Source organism: Nuphar pumila, chromosome 5 (genome assembly GCF_984573655.1).
Source record: "Nuphar pumila chromosome 5, dmNupPumi1.hap1.1, whole genome shotgun sequence".
Classification (NCBI taxonomy): Eukaryota; Viridiplantae; Streptophyta; class Magnoliopsida; order Nymphaeales; family Nymphaeaceae; genus Nuphar; species Nuphar pumila.
In genome coordinates, this window is record NC_143253.1 from 14585975 (window position 1) to 14602524 (window position 16550).

Consider the following 16550-nt stretch of genomic DNA (forward strand, 5'->3'; position numbering starts at 1 on the left):
CATAGGTGATTTACCATGCGTTATCAGGGATTTCGGGACACTAAATGAGGTTAGAGGGGTTCAATTGAGATCAAGACAATTTCAAGGAAAATGTGGATCTTTTAACAAAGTTTAAGTGCCATATGAACAGTTCATTTTTGTTGATTTCAAAGTCTAGTGAATATGAAAAATGCCTATTTTGATACCTGTATTTCCCCCAATTCTATCATAAAGAATGCATCTGTAAGTTCAAATTGAGCAAATGCGTTTGGGTGTGTTGATTATATCGATTTAGTTAAAAAAAAGCTCGTCTCAACATTTTCATGATTCTTTTGTAGAGCGAGCCTACCTTGCATATAGTAAAAGAGAAAATTAGCATCTAAATATGGCTTTGAGCACTGGGTTTGTAAACAACTAAAATAGTTTTGGTTGGGAGTTATACATATTGTACACATTTCTTTAAGAGTGAAAGTTCTTCCATTCAGGAACGTATCCATTTGTGCAAAGAGCTTCCGATGCAACTTTACAATTGAGCTTTGGAACTTGTGAAGTTTTATCTATACGATTTGGGCCTTAAATCCACATGCTCAAAGAGACCACGTTTGGGACTGGAGATATAGTAGCGTAAATTTCTGAGGCTATTTCCCTCGGCCCAGGGCATATACTGGGCTTCCTCTTATGCAAGAGGTCGAGAGTTCGATACCCGGAGTGTGCGTGTTCTTTGTTTCAAGGATACTAAATGGGAAACTATCTTTGGTGGTGATGCTTTCCCACGTGCACAGCACACATGGGTGCAGACAAAGCAGTGCACCTGTGGACCGCATAGGCACAGCACGCTGCACACGAGTGCCGCGTGCATGAGCACCGTGCACAACTGCTAGGTGCCATGCGCATCGTGCGCATGCACAAGGCCACATGTGCCATGTGCGTGCGCACGATGCCAGGTGCAGCATGCACCACATGCGCACTAGTGCCAACTCAGATGTTTGTTGCGAGTGAGGATCTAAAAGTTTCAAATCAACTTCCAACAAAGTTCAATTCTACTAGTGGGTTGCCCAAACCACTAGGGGCCAACGATTTCTTGTAACCACTTTGGTAGGCCTTTATAAGCTAAGATGTGAGAAGGTAAGAAGTTTTTTATTATTTGTGAAGAATTTTTTAAGGAATACAACTTATGAGTTGTGGAGATTTTCCTCTCTTTGCTTGAGTGTGAATTCTATTGCTGGGATTCTTGGTGAGCTCAAGATCCTTGGGTCATCTTGTCGATCTTAAAGATCCGATGAGTTAATTTGGACAGAACATTTGGTTGAGGCCAAGTATTTCACCGCACAACCGGCGAGTGTAGGCGACATTGGCGGACTCAACCCGCGTGTGGAGCTCGTGAGGAAGTAGCCAACACAACGGTTCTCTATCCTTCCATTTCAACGTATTTTCATCATGAAAAGATTGTCAAGATTGTGGTGCTTGCCCAACAAATTGGTGAGTACCTTATCTCTCTTTTAAGTGTTCAATTAATTTCATTGAATCCATCCATCAAACTTGTTTTTCACTATCATCATCGGTTTTCATGAAACTTGGGACAATTATGGATGTGAGTGACGTGTTCTCACCAATCATAAGAATCTTGGAGTTGAAAACCACTTTCTTGGAGTTGAATAATGGCCTACGTGTCCAAAATTGAGGCTCATCCGAGTTCTGTAACTCGGGTTTGCATGTCCGTGATCAGAATTTATAAGAACTAGCAATCAACTATACTAAACCCCTTCTTGGCCTCTTTTACACATTCTTTTGTTTAGGCTACTTTTGTAAGGCTGGATCATTTTGCAAATTTCTCGAGGGCACCAATATCTAGGGCTCGAATGCAAGAAGATCGTAGTCATTTTGGCCTTTTTTTGTTTTCACATTCTATGATTCATACAAAAGAGTTTGCCTAGTAAAGGTGTGGAGTACCATGCCCTCTTAAAAGTCACCGTATATAAAAAAAAAATGAAGGAAACTTCAATGTCAAGAAAGTGCTAATCCTAAAAGATCCAAGGTGCCACCATGATTCTTTGTCCGCACATAAAAACATCCAAACAAACAAGGAGTATGATAGGGATTCTAAAACTAGTGAAGCCTCGCAGGAGCCCCAAGACTTAAGTAAAGAGGAGATTGAGTCAAGCCATGGGTCAACTTTAGAGGTGTTGTGTGAAAACAATAAAGTTTACTACATGAGATTGGAACAATTGGGCAAGGAAATATTTCAAGGATTGAACAAGATCAATAAGAGCCATGCAACTATTTTCAACGAAATGGTTGAGCAAGATAAGAGAAAAGAGGTGGGGGCAAACACTCCATGAACCAAATGAGTGTCTTAAGGGACCAATTCAAGAATTAAGGATTGTATCTCACATAATGTCTCAAACCATCACCACAGTTACTCCAAGTCTTCTTTTCTAAAATGAAATGAAAGATGAGTTGAGAGGGCACAAACAAGGTTAAGATCTTTTCGTGGAAGGTAGAGCACAAACACTAGTGGGAATGTATACCACTCCAAGGGGTGGACAAGACTCAAAATACAATGGGTTTCAAAATAATATTTTCATTAAAAGACACTTCATAAAAACTCTAATTCGAATTGATTTAAAAAACACATTTTACATACCCAAGAAATAACTATAATGTTTTAAACAAATTTTGAAAAATATATCATAAATACCTTTTAAAGATTAAACAAGAGATACATACCAAAATGCAAGAGCCTCGACTCCAAGCCATATATCAATCCAAAATTTTCTTTCAAAGTACGAACTTGGACAAGATACCAAGATCAAGAATCCCTCCCTCTGATATAATGTATTAATGAAATATGCGAAAAAATAAAATAAGAGCTTCAAAAGGTTTACAATAACATAAACATAAAGTGCACGTGCACAATTCACCAAGAGACAATACAAAAACAATCACTAAGGGAAATACCATGCATTAAGGTACAAAAACAAGATTAAAAATAAATAATATTTTATTTATAATATACTCATATAATGAGCTAGAATGCTTTAAAAGAACATTAAAGAAGAAGCGAGGGGTTCACCCCTATTTATGCACAAGAGGTAATCTCAAATAGAGCTCTATTGAATAGTAAACTCTATGTTGACTAGTTCAAAAAATACACAACTCTATTTGGTTTTTGAGCAAGTAGTCCCTATAAAAACAGAAAAAGACAAAGAGAATAAAATAAAATAAAAGTACTAATGTGGTCCTCATGATCAAAATATCTCTAATGAGTATTTACCTATTACTTTATTATATATATATATATATATATATATATATATATATATATATATATAACCTAACACTCCTTTCTCTATAAAAAGGGCTTTAAGCCCATCTTGTATTTTATGCTTCTGTGAGTGGTGTTCCTCAATAAAGATACATATTTTCAAAGTGTTATTGCCCTTTGTGGCTCGTGTTAGCACATTAAGTGCATTTTGTGTGTTATTTATTTGTCTCTTTGTGGACTCAAAGTTTGTGATTGTTCTATTTTCAATATTTGTAATATCTCATGCATTTCACCGGTTTGTGACATAAAACAAAAAGGGACTAAAGCATAAAACATAGCAAAAATAATGAACAAATCCTAACAAATAAAATAAAATAAATCATTTTATTAATATAAAAAATATGCATAAATGTACAACGCATACTCACTGCAAAACACTCAAGTACACACCCTATGTACACCCATCCTCGCTCACTCACAACGAGGCTTATGCCTCTTATATCTCCAAGCAAAATACTAGTTTGATTGACTAGCTGTCAGACCATCCTAACGGCTAGTAGACTCCCAACAAGTAGTCCAACGGCTGGCTAACTATCAAAATTACAAAAAAATAAAACATAGAAAATAAAATAAAAGAATCCTAAAACTAGCCTACAAGTATACTTATCCTATCCTACCTTAAAAGTATACATTGCGTGTACTTAACTTAAAACCACATAGAATACACCTAACAACTAAATACACAAAAGGTATACTTTGAATACAAGGAAAAAGGAAATACAAGAGAAATACCTAAGTACACCTTGGTATACTTAGATATGTACAAACTAAAAAAACATTACATGTATCTTAACAGGTAGAGCCCACAGTAAATAAATACATAAGTACCTAAATTATATCCAAATATTTGATAACACCCTAACGGAAAAGCACCTCAAATTATATCCAAATTATATCACTAAGATGAATGGCACCCAAAAGGCCAAAACCCACCAAACAAAGGCCTCAATCTAGATGGGTCCTGCAACGTCTAATATAAAAGCAACACCCGTCTGCTGTGGGACCCACAACTACTTTGAGTACCAAACAAGACAGGTAAAAGATTGAGAGCAGATCATGTCTATAAACTATCATCGGTTATATTCGAACCCCACAGTACATGTCACTTGGGGAAATGTGAGAGTGGGCCTAGGCACATCTCTCTAAAGTAAGATGTGTGGTGGAGATTGATAACCAATAAGTAGGATATATACAATATGACCTGATCTACGCAAAAGTATTCAAAATTATACTTCCAACAGGTTTTTGAAATATTTGAGTTTCACCCACGATGGTCCAACTCATTTGATAGGAGCGACTTGTGAACATCACCAAGTTGAAGAGACATCACGAGTTCGAATCTCACAGGTGTGCATCCCTTACTACGGGCCAAAGCTGAATGTACTCCTTAGCAGGCAAGGAGGACACCAATGAGCTGCGGGTAAATGCGGTGGTTTTCCCCAGTTATCCAAAACAAAAAACTAATATATAAATCTTTTATTATTCAATGTGATTTTAATTGTGGTACGTTAATAATAACTGGTGGGGTCTGCCTAACCCCAGTTTGCCTTTTAAAAAAATGTTGGTTTCACCAAACACTTGCATAAATAAGGGTATGATTCATGCACAATAAGAAAATTATGTTTGATTATTGCTTCCAAAAAATCTGCAAAAATGGTCTTTTGTGACGTGTTGTCCATCTCAAAATCCAGCGCAAGATTTTCCCAACATCACTTTTGATATAATTTTTTCCAATCAACCTTGGTGAGATTGGTTTTCCAGCCAAGCATTTAAAGAATTAAGATCAGATGCAATGTCACTACAACAAAGCGTGGATTAGCGACGACCTCATTCCATCGCTATTTCGTCGCTAACCGGCTTAGCGATGGATAGCTTACATCGCAAATTTTTCGACGCTAAATGGCCACGACATAAATTCGTTGCCAGTTTCGTCGCTAATTGCGCCAGAATAACGAACGACGGATTCCGTCGCAAATCCGCCGGTACTAAACGGCGACCCCGGCTTGGCGACGGATTTACAGCTGTCGCTAAATTATATGTATAGCGACGGATATATCTGTCGCTAATCCGTCGCAAACAAGAAAAAAATAAAAAAATTATTTGAAAATTAAATATCGAGAACGCTACAATTTATATTTCATGTACAATTTATATTTCCTGTAAATAAAAAACAAAGTACACATAAAATTACATATAAAAGGAAACTAAAACAATTAATTGTTCTACTTTAAAATTAACAAGTTTAATTATTTACAATTCAACAATTACATTTTCGAAACAAAAAAAATAAAACAAATTCAACACATTAATCTAATCATCGCCAAGATTTTGTGCGTCTTCTTGTTCATTGCCTTGATCTGTCCCTTCAGCTCTGCTACGCTGATTATCGCTAGCAACATACATAAGAAAAGAACAGTCAATATTGATAAACAAAATATATTGAAATAAATTATACACTATATGTGATTGTATCATGTGCTCATATGTGTTCTAAGGTAGTAAAAAAACTCTATATGTGATTCTATCATGCTCATATGTGCTCTAAGGCAGGCAAAAAACTCTATATGTGATTCTATCATGAATGATATGTGTTCTAAGGCAGTAAAAAAACTTTATATGTGATTATATCATGCTCATATGTGTTCTAAGGCAGCCAGAAAAACTCTATATGTGATTCTACCATGCTCATATGTGCTCTAAGGCAGGCAAAAAACTATATATGTGATTCTAGCATGCTCATATGTGTTCTAAGGCAGTAAAAAAACTGAATATGTGATTATAGCATGCTCATATGTGTTCTAAGGCAGTCAAAAAAACTTTATATGTGATTCTATCATGCTCATATGTGCTCTAAGGCAGGCAAAGCAAAAAACTTTATATGTGATTCTATCATGAATGATATGTGTTCTAAGGCAGTAAAAAAACTCTATATGTGATTCTAGCATGCTCATATATGTTTTAAGGCAATCAAAAAACTGAATATGTGATCATAGCATGCTCATATGTGTTCTAAGACAGTCAAAAAACTGAATATGTGATTATAACATGCTCATATATGTTCTAAGGCAGTCAAAAAAACTTTATATATGATTCTATCATGCTCATATGTGCTTTAAGGCAGACAAAAAACTTTATATGTGATTATAGCATGCTCATATGTGCTCTAAGGTAGGAAAAAAACTCTATGTGATTCTACTATGCTCATATGTGCTCTAAGGCTGGCAAAAAGTTATATATGTGATTCGATCATGCTCATATGTGTTTTAAGGCAGTCAAAAAACTGAATATGTGATTATAGCATGCTCATATGTATTCTAAGGCAGTTAGAAAAACTCTATATGTGATTATACCATGTTCATATGTGCTCTAAGGCAGGCAAAAAACTGTATATGTGATTCTAGCATGCTCATATGTGTTCTACGGTAGTCAAAAAACTGAATATGTGATTATAACATGCTTATATGTGTTCGAAGGCAGTCAAAAAAACTGAATATGTTAAGGCAATCAAAGTTACATGAAATATAATGACATGCAATATATTGCATGAAACTTTCATACCTGAGAGGGACCTGCAATCGAAGTTCCCCTGTTCAGCAAAAAACTGTTGAACTCAACTCAGAGAATGTCGATGACAGTTTCATGGAAGTAGTCACACATTGTGTCCTTAACGATCTGGCGTACATCATCACCGGAAAGAATAGGATGCTGCTTGGAGCTTATGTCGACGGAAGAAGTCTGTGAGTCGTAACTGGAAGAAGCAATAACGGGTGAAGTGTTCATATTACTCTCAAACCCGAACACACGACCCTTTTTGGGTTTACCTGCTACAGTCACCCATGCTGCAGGATCAAATGATAGATGCTGAGTAGCGTCATTGCCATATCGCTCTACCATCTGTTGCTCATAAGCCTTCTACAAAATAATGTTTAAAGTATGCATTAATAATAACATTATAATAACTTGCATATTGCAATGATTATTAATAGAATAAATACATACCATTGTCGTTTTCGCCTTCTCTGATACGAAGTCTTCTGTGGTCTTTCGTTTATGTGTTTCAATAAACACATTCTTATATAATATAATGTCTCATTTTTCTGCTTCTTTCGAAGTTAAATGATAAAAGATTTAGTTAACAAGTTTGCAACAATACTTATAAAATTAATATTATATATTGATGAGTTACCATTTTCTTCTGGTGGCTCTCAAAAGTCTTAGATCCACCTGTGTGTAGATGAGCTTCGGGCATTTTCGCTCGATTTTGTGCAGCCTTCGCAGAGCGATTTCGAAATGCATTCCCCTCCCACTTGTCGCACATTCCCTCCCAATAGTCTCTCCTGATAGTAATAGAGCCATGACCCTTCCACTATAGTGGATCATCTATTCCGTCAGATGCTTTTTTTTTTGCAGTCTTTATATTGTGCAGCATGTCTGCAAATCGATTGACAGTCACCCTCTGTCACACCTTCCTTACATCATGTTCCTCCATCGTAGTCGCGAAGCGATTCGAAGCCTATATATATTTTCAAAAAGTTAGTAGACATGATTATAAAAAAAAAAAAAAATATGAAACACATTAACTATGCAAACAACTGTATATCGTGAATGAGGACCACAATCTGTCTATCACCTCTTTTGATACGCTTTTCATTGAGCGACTGGTCCTGGTAGATGTTGAAGAAGTGAATTCCTAATCTCGCGTACTACTTTTTGTGGCTCAAACCTCGTGTTGTATATGAATTGGTACACAGTAAATATCAATATAAAATATTTATAAGATATGCAATAATTAAAAATGAAATACTTACGGTCGATTATCGATATACACTATTCGAATGAGTCTTCTTTGTTGAGAAATTCTGTTTTGATGTCACATAATATGATACACTGTCGTATTTGATTTTATATGATATGATAATATGTCCTCTTAAAAAATGTTATATTATGACTGAATATGTTTTGCCATAAATCTAACGAGTATTTGATGCAAGGATATCTCACCCAAAAAGGATGGAGACTTTCTGTTCAAGTACAACTAGTGCAATCATACTCCTTGAAGAAAAAGCTTGATGAGCCATGCATTTCTAAAGATCAACTGAAGAAATCGGCTACCTCAAGATGAAGATTTTTTTCTTCTTTAGAGTCATATGTAACAGAACCTTCAGGAACATGCATATTGCATATTACATACTTATTCATAAAAATCTATATCATAAAAGTATACGATAGTTTCAAAAAGCTCCTTTTTGAAAACTAATAATTGTACCTTCTTACAACCCTTTATGAAAAAGATATTTTGACTTGTAATAATTGTACCTTACATTATATACAAGACAACATGAAAAGAAATGTAGGAAAAAGACAAAACATGAAATCAGCTACATAGAGAAAAACAAATATAATATGTTTTTGAAAAGACTCTAGTTACCTTCTTTAAAGAAATGATTTCAAATATGGGTAAAAGACAAAACATGAAAATCGGCTACACAAAGAAAACAAATATAATATGTTTTTGAAAAGACTCTAGTTACCTTCTTTAAAGAAATGATTTCAAATATGGGTAAAAGACAAAACATGAAAATCGGCTACACAAAGAAAACAAATATAATAAAGGTTTTTGAAAAGACTCTAGTTACCTTTTTACAAACCCATAGAATGTCGACTTACTTGAAGTCATCATTCTCTTTGTATAGCATTAAATACCTCCTGTAAGAAATCCTTGTTAAAATATCCTTCTCAAAGAATGTCGACTTTCTTGTAGTCCTCATTCTCTCTGTAGACTTTGAAAACCACAACATAAAGAAAACCCTTGACATGTCTATGTACAAATAAATATCTCAAAGCACTCATTGTACTTACACTCATTTAAAGTAAAGAAGTACTTATGTACCTCAAATCATTAATTAGAATAAAGACAAAACTACAATCCAACGTTCAATGTACTATTGTAAGAAATAGACTTTTTACATAAAATATGTACTACCTAAAATATTACAAACGACTAGTGTACCCTATATTTTACTTTTATGGAAAAAGGCATTCTCAAATTTCTCTAAAAGATGTTTTTGAAATGACATAACATTTCACATTTCAAAAAGGCTACGATTTCAAAATGTAACGACTACTTTTTTGAAAGCTATATAAACACACTCAAATAAACTATTCAACAATGGAATGGACATGTGAGCTTACAACGAGAAAAATTCCTATTCGATATTTGAAAAGAGAGCCTTGAAAAAGAAAGAGAAAAAGAAAAGAAAGAAAAGAAAGAAAAGAGAAAAAGTCAAGTCCAGCTCTTTGACAAAGAGTATCCTCTGAGTGACAAACAGAACATTCTGAGAATCCTTCATTCGTGCATTCATATCATTCTGAAGGTTCTATAGGAAGTATTGTAACTCTGTTATTCACTGTTTTCCTTCTTTGTTGAAAGAAGTAGACCTCTGTGAAAAAGGGTGTTGCCCTTCTCTGTTGAGAGAAGAAGACCTCTGTGAAAGAGGGTGTTGTCCTTCTCTGTTGAGAGAAGAAGACCTCTGAGGAAGAGGGTGTTGTACTATTTATCCGGTGACTCGGATGTTATAGTGGAAAGCTCAAGTGGTTTGCTTGGGGACTGGATGTAGGTCTGGGTACTGACCGAACCAGTATAAATTTTGTGTTTTATGTGTTGTGCCTTATTGCCTGATTATTTTATTTTATCGATCTTTATCGTATTTCACTATTCACCCCCCCCTCTAGTGGAATTTCATTCTTGTGCCAAACTGAGAAGACCCTACATCCTGTGTTGGCTCCTGACTTGTGTGATCAACTTTTGTAGGTGGGTCGTGTACAGGCGAAACATCATCTGTAAAAAAATACGTTAGAAATTCTCAGAATGCGCATTTCAACTAATCAAGCATCCAATTAGTTAAATGATATACCTATCACAGGAGCTCGTGAAGATAAAAATTGGGTCTGACTACTACTGGATGAATGGCCACTGTAACCTCCATGAACCATATTCTAACAAATAACAAATGTCATACAATACATTCAAATAATTCGCATCAAGTATTACAATACATTCAAATCATTCGCATCAAGTATTGTAATACATTCAAATGATTCGCAACAAGTATTACAATACATTCAAATAATTTAAATCATTCACATCAAGTACAATACAACTCATTCATTCGCATCAAGTATTACAATACATTCAAGTCATTCACATCAAGTATTACAATACATTCAAGTCATTCACATCTAATATTGCAATGCATTCAAATCATTCACATCAAGTATTGCAATGCATTCAAATCATTCGCATCAAGTATTACAATACATTCAAATAATTCAAATCATTCATATCAAGTATTACAATACAACTCATTCATTCCCATCAAGTATTACAATACATTCAAATCATTCACATCAAGTATTGCAATACAACACATTCATTCGCATCAAGTATTACAATACATTCAAATCATTCACATCAAGTATTGCAATGCATTCAAATCATTTGTATCAAGTATTACAATATATTCAAATTATTCAAATTATTCACATCAAGTATTGCAATACAACTCATTCATTCGCATCAAGTATTACAATACATTCAAATCATTTACATCAAGTATTTCAATGCATTCTAATAGAGGTTTGTATTACAAGATTTTGCTCACTAGCTTGAGAATTCTTCATCGTCACTTGTTTTACTTTCATATTCTTCTTCTTCTTCTTCATTGTTTACCCATCCACTTCGTATATCATTTGGATCACATTTGTTTATGAATGTTTCATCGGCCAATTAAGATATGACATGCATATCATGTGAAACATCGTGATCATAAGAGAAGTCATAGATATCATCTGATTGATAGTAATCACTGTCTTCAGCTAACTTGTCTTTCTGTAACTGATCATACTCGGGGTATAGTTTGGACTTCACCTTGAAAACTGCCCACCATTCATTTTTATCTGATTTTTTTATACTTGGATATGAAGTATAATAAATCTGTTGAGCTTGCGAGGCTAATATGAATGGTTCATATGTTCCAAACCTTGATTTATGATTCACCTCCATAATGTTATAAAGAAAATATCAAATTTATCAAGCAATATATGATGTCATACAATAACAAGAATTATGATGCATGCATTGATAACTTAATATTTTCATGTGCAAACTATTAATGACACGATACATTCATTTGAAGCATGCTTTCATTATACAATTTCACATGGAAGCCACAATCAAATTGAAAGTAACTACATGCAAGCATGGATACAATTACATCAAACATTGCAATACATCGAAATCATTCATATCAAACAAATATCAAACACGTACATGCAGCAAACACATTTCAATATTCCACTAACTACTACCATGCCTAACATGGAATCCGTACTCCAAAAATAAGAACACTTCTATTCTCATACATTAAAATCATGCTCAGCATGATCTCCGAACTCCAACAAAGCAGCCCTAGATATCAACAAATAAGTGAGTGTGTGAACAATAAAGTGTTACATCTAATAAATTAAATAACATGTGATGCGCTTGCATCACTTACTCACCACGGGTATTTACCCGATTTGCATTGTTTTTGTCACTTACTTACCACGGGTGGCTGAGCAGAAGCGGGTTTCGTTGAGAAATCTGCAAAAAACACTGTTTTAAAATGAAGTCACCACCTGCCGAAAAAAAAAACCGAGGCAAATGAAAACATCTTGCATAGGCCTTGAGAAGCCCAACACCCAATGACCTACCGAAACGCATGGGGTTGACCCCCTGCCGAAAACCGCAGGGGGTCGACCCTTTGCCGGAACAGCATGCAGGGGGTCGACCCCCTGCCGGAATTTTACAAATTACCTGCGCGTCTCCGGGCGGCGCGGAAGGCTGATGGGGATCGGCAGCCGACGAACGGTGGACGGTGGAGTCCGGAGAGAGGCCGACGGGACGGATAGGGCGGCGAGAGGGAGAGGGCGGCGGGTGGGAGCGAGAGCAGCAAAAGAAGAAAAGAAAAAGAGGGCTGGAATTAGGGGTTATGCGACATTTAGCGACGGATTAATTTCGTCGCTAAGCCGATGTAAATCAAAACACGAAAATGGCAACAGAATATATTTTGTCGCCAATTTCGTTGCTAAATCGCGACGGAAAATATTCTGTCGCAAAAGACATCGCTAAATGGTGCGTCCATTACGACAAAATATTTCCTCGCAAAATTCGTCGCTAATTAGCGACGGATTTTACGACGGGATATATTCCGTCGCTATTTTCGTAAATTTCATTGATTATAGCGATGGATGTGTTTCTCTCGTTAATCCGTCGCTAACTAACGACGAAATAATTCTGTCGCTAAATTCCGTCACTAATCACCTATTTTCTTGTAGTGTGTGATTGCACACTTTAAGCGTGGTGAGGGAGGATCAGGTGCAATGTGATTGCACACTTTGAGTGTGCTGCTGCACCTAATCAAGCATCATTTTTGAAATATAGCCTGTCAGCTTAGGGGGCCCAACAGCGGGTGTTGCATCTGATCATCCACCATCTGCTGATGGACTCCACGTCTGACAGGTTGTGCCCCAAAGATGGTGGGTGCAGCAGCATACAAAAGGTGTCCAATCGTATTGCACCTGATCCTACCTCACCATCCAAGTGTCATTATTCATCCCAGGTAGACGTGACTCGTGAATGTCACCAAGTTGACAGGATGCCACAAGTTCGAAACTTAAAAGTATGCATCCTTTGTTGCGAGGGTCAATCTGGGTGTACTCCCTGATGGGCAAAGTAAGACACATGAGGTTTACACTGGTGAATTTGGTGAGCGAAGCGGTATTTCCAATTGTCAAAAAAAAAAAGATCTCAAAATCTAATTAAATATATTTGTTACTGCAAGTGTGTCATGCCAAATAGCCAAAAACAAAGACCAGGTTACCAGGACTGATGCTCACCTAATTAAGCTGAGTTTGGCTAAGCAGGCCAAGTAGAATTTGTTCTGTTCAACGTGAGGTCTAAGCTAAGTTCTCGATAATAAAGAGGCTTCATCTAGCTCTAATCTTCACCTATTTTAGCAAATGATTTCATAGGGCTCTGCTTGGACAAAATTTGATTCATGCACCAAAGAAGGTTGTTTAAATCACAAAATCTAGTTACGAAGGAAACCTAAAACCATGTTCCTTTCAGATTGAATTAACCAATTAAAAGAAATTGGAATTAAAGTCCTAAAAAAAACATCTCCGTATATGTTTGCTTCTTTCTATTCAACAGCAGAAGTTTTAAATTAAATAAGAAAAATGGCCCCTTTTCTAGCCCTTCCTTTCATGCATGTTAATGGTTAATTTATCATTTCGAAAACAACCTTTTTTGTGAGAAAACATACACTTAATTTCGTTACTTTTGACCAAAGAAACTTTCTATGACTGGTGAAAATGTCTTTTCATGAACCAATGATGCTTGTGTGTGGTTGCAAGTTCCGAAGGGGGGCATCTTTTCCAGCACAAAGCTAATCTGTTCTATTCCAAATGAATCAAAGTTCTTACTTCTTTCCATAATGTGCCACAAAAAATTATCGTTCACGTTATAATGCAGAGAGCCACCCTTTGCATGGAAAATTTTCAAATGGAGCAGTTAGCCTGTGTTTTCCACCCTACGTTATAATGCAGTTGCATGGAAAAATTTCAAATGGAGCAGTTAGCCTGTGTTTTTCACCCTGTGTGTGTGTGTGTGTGTGTGAGAGAGAGAGAGAGAGAGAGAGAAAATTCTACATTTGCTTCCTATACAGCTTTGATGGAATTCGCCCAATTATCAGTCACACCAATAATGTATCTCACCTTTTGTGAATCCCCAGAAATACACTTGTTTTTTGTCAAGCTGCAGAAAAAGTACATATTTATGTGAAGAAGTGGCTTACATGCAAAATCCATGTTCGAGAAAGGCTCTATTACATATCCACCCTTCATTAATTCAAAACAAAAGCAAAATATTACATCAATCTGTGCACTAACTTTCACAAACACACTCATTCTCACACACTCCAAGCAAAACGATGGAAAAAAGAGGACAAAAAAAGAGCATTTAAGTTGGTCACTTTTCCTATGGCAATTTTGCGTAGGAAATAAAATTGAGAACTCAAAATATGTTTAGTTTACGGGGAACAATCCATAGTTGTTCATGAAACTAGACAGTGATGCTAAGTAAGCAGATGAAGAATCATGCGCTCCTCCATAGTTGGCTTGATCTTGCCATTCAAGAGAGAGAAGCCTCTTGCTTGGATCCTCAGCTTTGATGGATGGGCCCACACCATCATTGAACACATTAAACAGCCTTGGCTTCATCTCTCCTTCATCACTTTCCTCAAATGGAAAACTCATGATCCTCTCACTGGTTTGAAGGTGGCCCAGATTGGTTCCATGGAATCCATCCATTGCCGCAAACCCATTAATGGGAGAGAGGAACCCATGATAACTAGTCCCCCCTGAGTACCCCAAATCACCAATTGTGAAGTCACTGCTTCTAGGGTTCCCTAAGATGTTGAACTCACTGGTCCTAGGGTTTCCCGTTAGAGGGGCATCTTCATGAGTGAGTTGCACCCCAGAGAATGAGAGGTTGAGGTCAGTGGCATCAAGGGGGAAGCTAGAGGAGCTGCTTGAAATGAGGTGGTGGCTAGGGATAGAGTTGAAGGGCTGTGGCTCTATTTTCTTAACTGAGACTCTTTTGTTCTTTCTGCAGCCACCTCCAACTGGTACATTTCTCAGTGAGCCACCCTTGGTCCAGTACCTTCTGCAGGTCTTGCAGAAGTATCTAGGCTGGGAGAGGCTGTAGTTGTTGTAGTAGCAGAACTTGGTGTGGGTTGATTCACACCTTGGGCATTTGAGGGAGGGGTCAGGTTGAGGCCTTAGCCTCCTCTCTACTAAGGGCCTAGAGCATGAGATCATGTCTTCCAAAGGTGGGGAGTCCACTGGTCTTTCTTCTTGGATCACTCCCTGCATGTTCAAAATAAAATGACACTATCAGCATTCTTTTGGATGCTGACGTTAATAAACTAACACACACTAATTAGTAAAGTTCTAGTAAGATCAACAATGAGGACTAGATGGTATTGGTGATTGTGAAAGTAATTGTAACCATTTGGTAGTGAAGTCATTGAGAATAATGCCAATGAAAAACATCAAAGGTCAATGGTACTAATGATGATCTAATTTTGTGGATTGTTAACATGTAAGAACAATGTGGTGGAATTCAACAAAGTAAAATCTTATCAATTATAGAAATGATGAAGTTGGTTATAGTTGTTTTATAATGGCATTGCTGCTGTTGCTGCTCTTGTTGTTGTTGATGATGGCATTACATGTTTTTTTTTTTCATGAGGAACGGGGACCTCGTAGAAGGTTAAAAACCTATATAAACAGGATGGAAAGCATGACATTACCCCAAAAAATTGACACATATTTGCATTAAAAAAATAGCAAAATTGTCTATAAAAAAAACTAAAGAAAACAAAAGAAATCATTTAGGCTCTGTTTGGGAGCGATGCATTGACATGGAAACACCATTTCCGTGTAGTCTCAAAATATGGTTTGGCCAAAATGGAGTAGCCAAACAACATGCACTTGTGAATGGTATTGAAATGTGGTTTTGGGGCCCCCAACTCCATTCTTAATGCAATGTTTTGGCAACACCACCGCTCCCAACCAGCAGAAAGAATGAGAGCACCTGGTGAAACTGCAACACACCTCCGATTCAAGGCTCCCAAACAGAGCCTCAGAAAGCAACAAGAAGTTGGAATTATGAATTCCCTTTGAAAGAAACTTCTTGTAGCCAAAATGTTATTCTCACTCCTCACCTGTAACCAATCTGCAGGGACGTCCATGCAGACTTGAAGAGAAGTAAAACCCATCTCTACTGCTGATCTAGAAGAACGAAGCAAATTCTGAGGATGAAAATGGATGTGCTTCCCCCACCCTTCCTTTATTACCACGCTTCCTGTCCTTCCTGCCCGATGCTACAAGACAGTGAATGGCATAGATTCGAAGCTTCTAGAAAGAGATTGAGATCTTCCCGATGTACTGATGGTGATGATCTTGGATGGATGAGAGTGAGGCCAAGGAGATCTCTTAAGACCGTACAAGAACGGAGGAGGATTTTGGAGAGAGAGAGAGGGAGTTATGTGGAGTGAAGATGACTATGATTGTGGGGTTCAAGCTCGAAATAAGAAGACAAGCAAAGGTGGCGAGGTCTCCTTCCACGGGCCCACACTGCTCA

General features: G+C 36.8%; 1 protein-coding gene across 1 annotated transcript; it reads right to left on the minus strand.

Moving 5' to 3' along the window:
- Positions 1-14428: 14428 nt before the first annotated feature.
- Positions 14429-16185, minus strand: LOC149836882 (uncharacterized). The gene is made up of 2 exons (XM_090007926.1): positions 16132-16185; positions 14429-15271 (listed from the first exon to the last, which is right to left on the minus strand). Exons 1-2 carry the CDS (start codon positions 16183-16185, stop codon positions 14429-14431), a joined length of 897 nt encoding a protein of 298 aa, XP_089864052.1.
- Between the last annotated feature and the right edge of the window lie 365 nt (positions 16186-16550).

What these genes read in the sequence shown, in the direction of transcription:
- LOC149836882 (XM_090007926.1), bottom strand. Translation starts at nt 16,185, where the DNA reads ATGGGTTTTACTTCTCTTCAAGTCTGCATGGACGTCCCTGCAGATTGG. An exon ending in TCCCTGCAGATTGGTTACAG is followed by an intron (nt 15,272 to 16,131) that starts GTGAGGAGTGAG and finishes TTGAACATGCAG; the next exon opens with GGAGTGATCCAAGAAGAAAG.